General features: G+C 42.4%; 1 protein-coding gene across 1 annotated transcript in view; it reads left to right on the forward strand.

Annotated features, from left to right (window-relative positions):
* Window positions 1-8,633, forward strand: part of Ros1 (ROS proto-oncogene 1, receptor tyrosine kinase) — a 123,459-nt gene that overhangs the window by 42,679 nt on the left and 72,147 nt on the right. Inside the window, exons 14-17 of the mRNA XM_031348214.1 lie at window positions 1,489-1,701; window positions 2,814-2,924; window positions 3,967-4,145; window positions 4,968-5,159. Coding sequence (XP_031204074.1) covers window positions 1,489-1,701; window positions 2,814-2,924; window positions 3,967-4,145; window positions 4,968-5,159 — 695 coding nt within the window. The remainder of the gene's footprint in view (window positions 1-1,488; window positions 1,702-2,813; window positions 2,925-3,966; window positions 4,146-4,967; window positions 5,160-8,633) is intronic.

Raw genomic sequence — 8,633 nt, forward strand, 5'->3', positions numbered from 1 at the left:
TCCTCCAATAAGGCCACACCTCCAATAATGCCAGTCCCTATGAGTCTATGGGGGGCATTTCCATTTTTTTCTATTAATTTACTTATTTATTCATGTTACATCCTGATTGCTACCCCCTCCCAGTTCTTCCCTTTCACAGCCCCTTTCCTATGCCCCTTCTCTTCTCATCTGAGAAGGGGGAGGCCCCCTCTGGGTAAGAACCCACTCTGGCATATCAAGTCACTTCAGGACTAAGCACATCCTCTCCCACAAAGCAGCCCAGTAGGGAAACAGGATTCACAGGCAAGCGAAAGGGTCAGAGAAAGCCCCGCTCCAGTTGTTGGGGAACCCACGTAAAGCTCATACTGCACATCTGCTGTGTGTGTGTGTGTGTGTGTGTGTGTGTGTGTGTGTGTGTGTGCAGAGCTAGGTCTAGCCCATTTATGCTTTTGGATGGTGGCTTAGCTTCTGGGAGCCTATGGGAGCCATTTTCATTCAGACCACCAAAAAGGGTAAAGGAGTTCAGCTTTGTGAACAGATGGTCTCTGTCATCACTGCTGAACTTTGTGCTGCTGTGGAAGCCGCTATAGACCAGCCATGAATAGATAGCTGAAGCTGTGTTTGAGCATCACTTTCCTGATTGAAATAGGCAGTGAGCACCTTTGCCATGTGGACCACCTCTTGCCAGCCTCTGATTCACCAGGCAGTGATAGTTAGTAAACATTGGCAACTTTTTACTCTGTGACAAACTCATTATGCCTATTTGCTTCATACCTTCAAAAATAGCTGACAACGAAAGCTGGAGATGTAGTTCAGTTGATGGAGTGCTTGCCTATCATGCACCGAGCCCTGAGTTCAATCCCCAGCAATGCATAAACCGGAGGTGGTGAGACACCTGTTATTCAGGAGGTAGAACTGGGAGATGTAAAGTTCAATGTCAAGGTCATCCTCAGCTCTGTAGAAAGTTTGAGGCTAGCTTGGGGTACATGAGGATACCTTCTCCTCCCGATCTTTCACACACACATTGAAGAATGAATTGATTTTATATCTTGTAATTACATTAGAGTTTTTTTTTTTTTTTAACTAAGAGCCTGGTTATACCTGGTAGTGTTATTGAGAATCCCTCTAAAATGTAGAGTGACAGTCTTAGCTGGGGGATTGGTGGCACATATTTATAATGTTAGCCCTTGACAGGTTGAGGCAGGAAGATTTATAAATTCAAGGCAAGCCTGGGATACATGGTGAAATCCAAACTCAAAACTGTTTTTAAAAGTACACTTTCACAGTCTTACTTGCTGGAAATACTGTGCCCTTCCATAAAGCTAAGTGAGTGATCTGGGAGGAACGGGTGTGGCCATCACCCTTTTACCACCACACTGACCCAGTTAGTAGAACAAGCATGACTACTAAGTGCTCTGCAGTTGAGATAGGCTACTGACTAGTTTTCGAGACTTCCTTGGTCTGTACTCATGGTACCATTATGGACAATGACTTTATGTAACTCTTTAGGTCCTTCCGCCTGGCAGAACTGGACTTATGAGGTCAAAGTTTACTCCCAGGACATTCTTGAAGTCACTCAAGTTTTCTCGAACATAAGTGGGACCATGCTTAATGTTCCCGAACTGCAGAGTTCTACAAAGTACACGGTTTCTGTGAGAGCAAGTTCTCCTAAAGGCCCAGGCCCCTGGTCCGAGCCCTCAGTGGGTACCACCTTGGTACCAGGTAAGAAGATGTTATGGGTCTAGGAAGTGATCTGAACAATAAAGGGCTTGGCCTGAGTGTCCTTTATAGTTTCTTGCTTCAAATATTATCAAGAGATTAGAATGAGCAGGGCTGATCTCTTGAGGGTGAATCTTCAGTCTGAGAGCAGGGAATCAAACCAACATGAATATTTGTGTTTCTTACCCGATATCTTATACACTTCAAGACAGATTTGAAGGAATCTCATTTTCTTCTTCATTGATTGATTTCTTCTTAGTTTAGTCTTCTATTAGGTCTTAGAGAAGTGGAAGGGTCTATGAGTAACACCAAATTTCAATATCTTGGCTGAAAGAAATGGTAGCACGTATATATATGTATATATACCATATATGCGATCATAATCGCTTCTGTATAATATAATACACATATATTATATATATTTATAATATATACATATGCACATATGTATGTATATATTCTTCATAATTGCTTCTGTATTCTCAGAACAAGGTAATAGAAAAAAGTCACAGTGGGTAGGGAGGGTGGCTGTGGTTATAGTGGTATGACCACAGGCCTCTGGTATGGCACTGTGAGTCACTATAATAGAGGTAGCATAAGTGCGTATCCCTCTTTATATTACATTTCAAATATTTATGTAAAAATATCAATAACATGAAACAGGATAGATGATTTTACTAAAGAGATGCAATTGCTTTTGTTATTCTGTACTCTTTTCTCAAAATGTTGATATTTTACGTTTTTGTTTTTTTTTTTTTTGTTTTTTTTTTTTTTTGGTTTTTTGAGACAGGGTTTCTCTCTGTAGCCCCGGCTGTCCTGGTACTCACTCTGTAGACCAGGCTGGCCTCGAACTCGGAAATCCGCCTGCCTCTGCCTCCCAAGTGCTAGGATTAAAGGCGTGCGCCACCACCGCCTGGCGATATTTTACGTTTTAAAAAAGCATGTATAGTTATGTGTGTTGGCACCCAGCTTTAATCACAGCACATGGGAAGCAGAGGCAAGCAGATCTCTATGAGTTTGATGCCAGCCTGGTGCTACATAGAGAGACTCTGCCTTTTAAAAAAGTATGCTTTATGTGATATTTTTTATTAATTTCTTTTTATTTTACCACATAGCTACTGAGCCACCATTCATCATGGCTGTGAAAGAAGACGGACTCTGGAGCAAACCACTCAGTAGTTTTGGCCCAGGAGAATTCCTGTCCTCTGCTGTAGGAAACGTGTCAGGTAGATACCCTCTCTTACCCAGGTGTAGGTTCCTACACCTGTACCTTGCCAGGCGATTCAGCAAAGAAAGAAGAGTTCCAGCTACCAGGGCAACCATGACTCGAGGATTTTGCCAGTGCTATTGTTAAGCAAATGCCAGGTTTTAGGTTATTTACTTCAGAAGGGCTTTGACTGATGCTCATGAGTTTCAATGTGTCAATATTGTCTCTCAAGAGCCACTGGCTTGTTCTGCTGAGACAGCTTTTCTTAAGTGATTTACTGTGGCTTTGTTACAAGATTAGAACAGGAAGATTGTTGCATAGCATTTTAGACAGAGTATTTTGAAAAACTGTTGGCAAGGAGGACTCTGGGGCTGCGGACAGGGCGCTATTGCCAGTAGTGTTCTTCCTAAAGTGGTGAGACAATGATCTTGCCTGAAGATGCTCTCTTCTATAGTTACCTACTTATTTTATATTTTGACTTGGCCCTTAAGCTGACGGCAGCATTTCCACCCAACAACAGAGCTGGATTAAGAAGGTCTGAGTGATGCTAGTGGAAAGAGTGTGACCTGGAGTTCTTTGATCTTTGAGGCCTCAGACAAAACGGATTGTCTCATGGGATCTAAGAAAATGATAACTTTCTTATTTGCTTTGGGAGTTATATTAGATCACAAAGCACCTCAGACAATGTTAGACAGATGCTCCACGTGGTTTTGTTCCTATTCCAGGTTTGAGGGGTTGAGATTTGGGGCTTACTTTACTGAAGTATTATTTTTAGTGTGTGTGAGACAGGTTCTCACCATGAAGCCCTGGTTGGCATGCTATACAGAGTAGGCTGGTCTCAAATATGCAGCCATCTAACTGCCTCCGCCTTCCAGGTACTAGGCTTAAAGGCCTGACTGCACCACCACAACCAGCCCTTGCTGAGATACGCTTGACAGACCCATGAGTTCTCACTAATAGCTATGTCAATACTGCAGTTTGCAGGCATCGGGGTGGTGAACTCATCCCGCTTTTATTAGCACACGTGGAAATAAGTGCTGTTTATTTGTCTTTGTTTGGAGATATGGACTGGTACAACAACAGCCTGTACTACAGCGACACGAAAGGCAACGTTTACGTGCGGCCTCTGAATGGGATGGATGTCTCAGAGAGTTATCACATCCCCAGCATCGGAGGAGCTGGTGCCTTGGCCTTTGAATGGCTGGGCCACTTTCTCTACTGGGCTGGGAAGACGTATGTGGTGAGTAAGTGTCGGGCGTCTTGGATGCTCTAACGTAAACGCTTGCCCATTTCAACGACTTGCATGATGACATTGAACCACTTCTCCAGGCCTGGGAACTAATATCTTAAGAATGAAAAAAGCACAGTGCCTGGTGTGTGATCGTACTCAGTAATTATGAGAATTAAAACCAGGAAAATATGTAGTAAAGAGGAGCTAGGAGAAGCCTCATCCTCTACAAAGACATGCCTATCTCTCTCAGTCTAAGAAATTCTCCCTCTCTCTTCCCCTCCCCCCTTCCTTTTCTTTTTCTTTTTTCTTTTTTTTTTTTTTTGAGGTTCATGAGGATAAAGAGAGCCTAGTACATGCTGGACAATGCTCTTCCATTGAGCTTCATTCCCAGCCCCAATCAAATACCAAATTTGTCACTGTCATGTGGTACATGGCTTTAGTCCCACACAGATGCCATCTCAAAGCCAGATAGATCTCTGAGTTCAAGGCCAGTCTGGTATGAGATCTATGCCAGCCACGGCTACCTAGAGAGACCCTGAAAAAATAAGAAGGTATTCTGACCGGATATATAATTATGAAAACGGGATGTTTTAACTCAGCTTACTTCTCTTAGGCATGAAGATAAATCAGCTCTACGGAGATATTTTGCCATGTCTGCTATCATTTTTCAAGGCTTACTCAGCACCATAGAATGCTGATGACTATCTGCGGTTAAATGAATAAATGAACATGTGAATGAGGGAGAGAACTTCCTAATGATTGGATTTCAACATTCAGAATTAATGATGCCATTTGAAAAGAATTATCTGACAATATTGTCACCTTTTCTAGATCCAAAGGCAGTCTGTGTTGACCGGACACACGGACATTGTGACTCACGTGAAGCTGTTGGTGAATGACATGGCCGTGGATTCAGTTGGTGGCTATCTATATTGGACGACGCTCTACTCAGTTGAAAGTACCAGACTCAATGGAGAAAGTTCTCTTGTACTACAGGCTCAGCCCTGGCTCTCTGGGAAAAAGGTGACAAAATAAAAATAGGGTGCAATTATTTAATGACACTAAGTGGTCATTCTATAGTAATGACAGTGCTTTTGCCACTCATTTTAGTTGAGGTAGAATTAGAATAAGATTACTGTTAGAATGAGATCACCATATGACCAGCATTTCCCTACACCTTATTTGGGGGCCAGAAAAGATTAACTACTCAATTCATATATAAAACAGAGATTATTGTGGTTTTCCTTATCCTGAGTGGGTCCACATTGGGCAGTGTTTTAATGTTAATATATGTATACAATGTACTCCAGTTCTTCCTTTATTTATTTCTCTCACATCCCTGTCAATACCCACTTGTTTCTACCAGTTGCTTTCTTAGGTTCTGGGGTTGTTCAATGACTGATTTAGTTTAACCAGGACCATTGGTATGATCACTGGATTGGAAGTATGCATTGGAGCCAAGTGGGATCATGAGTGGATCCACAACTGAAGGCAATGTACCTTCTCTTCCCAAATCTATAGAAGCCAATAGTTCAACAGTGCAGGGTAGGGCCCCCTCAGTTCCTCCTCCATATGTGCCTGTTGACGGGCACGTTCTTGTGTGGACTGAGTGTAGATATCCTTAACTCTTCATGAGTCCAATAGCTGTGTGTCACCCGGAAGACATCATTTGATAGCTCTTGGTTCTATTTTCCAGCACGCCTCATAAAGGGCTCTGAGCAATCATGTCTAACTTATTCTTAACTCCTTGGGCAGCCATGAGTCTCTACATTTGCCATTATTTGTAGGCTTAGATTTTCCAAAACCCACTTTAATTAGTGTTCTTAAATATCTCAATCTACCTTTTAGCTCACCGACGAGAGGCAGCAGAGAAAGAAGGTTAATAGGAAAAGGGGGGTTGTGGACTTGTTTAGAAGTTGTACCTTGGGCAGTCCAGTCCAGTAGCAAACACCAAACATAAATCAGCAGCAGCACTTGATCCAGCAGAAACTGCAAGGCTCCACGGAATTTGCATGAGTCAGCAGAAGCTGCAAGAGCCAGAATACCACAGAAGAAGTGAAAACAGACAAAGACCCGTGAAGCCTTGCAAGGCACAACAATGCAAGAGCATCTTTTCACTGTCTGTGGGGTTATATTTGTATTCTTTCTACACATTATGATCCCTCTCAAGCGTCTGCTCCGGCAAAACGTGCTCTCTTACACGTCTGCTTCAGCAAAACATTCTTTCATGTGTCTGCTTCAGCAAAACATCCTCTCACAAGAAAGCGTTCAGAAAAACATCACACAGCACAACTGAGTTTCCAAAGACACCAGAAGTTCTGCTTCAGTTGTTAGCTGGAAAGAGGCTTCTGTGGTAAAGGCTGAAAGTTTTCTCTATTTATAGATATAAACATAGATATTTAGAAGACAACTAGATGCCATGTCAATTAAGCTAAACGACTGTATTTATTTTTTTCCTCTAGGCCCTAATAATTGCCCTGACATAGGTTTTAATGAGGTCTTCAGTAGGGGGCATGGATTCCTTCCTGTGGAGTGAGCCTCAAATCTGTCATGGAGTTGGTTACCCCCTGTTCTTTAATAGTAGTGTTGCTATTGCACACATGGACACATACTGTTCAGCCGGTTGTTCTTATAGTTACTAGGGTTCAAATGAGGTAAGGCTCTTAATGCCTTTTTCTCTGAAGAGCTTGCCAGAAACCTTCCTGGACTCTGAAAGCTAGCCACGAAGGAGAAAGTTTCCAGCTTAGTTCCAGCTTGGTTTTCCTGTCCATACAGCCAAGATGTGTATCATCTTTAGTGACAGGGTCTTATAATCTAGTTCTTTTCACTTTATTTTTTGAAACAAAGTTTTCTCACTGAGTCTAGAATTCATCAATTCAGTTGGGCTGGCTGGGTAATAAACTCCAGTGATCTATCTGTCTGTGGTTCCCCAGCACTGACATTACAGATGGGCACTGGCACACTCTAGCTCACTGACATTACAGATGAACACTGGCACACCCTAGCTCACTGATGTTACAGATGAGCACTGGCACACCCTAACTTTTTCACAGAGGCAAGGGATCTGAACTCAGGCTGTGTACAGCATGGAGTTCACCAGTGGTGCCATCACCTCAGCTCGCTTCTGTGCATTTTGAACTTACACTCTTTTGCACTGGGCAAATCCCTCTATAGAGCTCACTGCCTTTCCTTCACGCCACTTGTGGACTGATCACAGATACAAGCTACTTCCAATAAGCAGATGTAAGAAAACACAGTACAATTATCCGTAGAAAGATACAACTATAAATTCAAAAAAGGAGATCCTCTAACATGAATTTTTTTCATATTTGACAAATTTAACGTAGAGCATTAGACTTGAGTATAACGATTTCAGTTTATATCAGCTTTTACTAGATGTGATAATTGTTACAGAGACATATGGGACACATTCTCGATTTACTGAGACATGGGACTGTGAAGAGATGCACAGGAATGAGTCTGGCCCAACAGCTGGGATTTAGTTATCATTTGGATACTTTGTTGTATTTGGGCAGAGGCTTATAGAATCCCTTGTTAAAACAGAGGTAGTTGTTTTGTAGTTTAGAAATCTCTAGTGTGTTTTATTATAAATACCCAAACAAAGAGCTGCACTTGAGCTTCACCTCAGCACCACAGGCAAAGCCAGGTGGCGAGGCATGTGGCTGTACCCCTAGCACAGACAAGCAGAGCCTGGAACTTTGTTGGCCAGCCAGTCTAGCCAGAGGATGAGCTACAGATGCAGTGAGAGACCCTATTAAAAAAAATAAGGTAGAGAGAGACTGTAGAAGGCACCCACCATTGACATCTGGCCAACGGACATGCACATGTGCACACATACATGTATTACACACAAGAAATAAAAAAAAAATAAGCAAACAAAATTGACTTGACTTCAGGTTAACTGAAAAAAAAAAACAAAAAGAAAAACAAAAACCAACGCCCCCCCCCCCAAAAAAACCCAATACATCTGAAAGTAGCAGGAAGCAAAAGCAGGACTCAATTTTAAAACCTGAAAAGTGCTCTTTGTCTAGAGAAGGAATCAACAGAATTCTCTGGCAGACAGATCGGTTGCGTGACAAGTGAAGGCCCTCTGTCCAGGTACTTTACTATGCTTCCTTTGTAGAAGGTCAAACTGTCAGGAAGTGTATTTAGTTCTTAGATATCTTATTGCATTCTTTTAAGGTTTCCAGTGATTCATGATTTCTCTTTCTCTTGTCTGGCTCCTCCCTTCCTCCCCTCTTCCCCTTCAACCCTTGCTAGTTTCCATCTTTTCTCCCTTCCTCTTTCTTTCCTGTTTATTAATGGGTCTCAGACTGGCCTTCAACTCCTGCTAATCCTACTTTCACTCTCCAAGAATTGGGATCATGGATCTTTCCCATCACTCCTGGCTCTCATAGTTTCTTAGAGCAGATTTTTCTTTGTTCCTTCCTTCCTTCTTTCCTTCCTTCCTTCCTTCCTCCCTCCCTCCCTCCCTCC

The sequence above is a fragment of the Mastomys coucha genome, unplaced genomic scaffold (assembly GCF_008632895.1).
Source record: "Mastomys coucha isolate ucsf_1 unplaced genomic scaffold, UCSF_Mcou_1 pScaffold3, whole genome shotgun sequence".
Classification (NCBI taxonomy): Eukaryota; Metazoa; Chordata; class Mammalia; order Rodentia; family Muridae; genus Mastomys; species Mastomys coucha.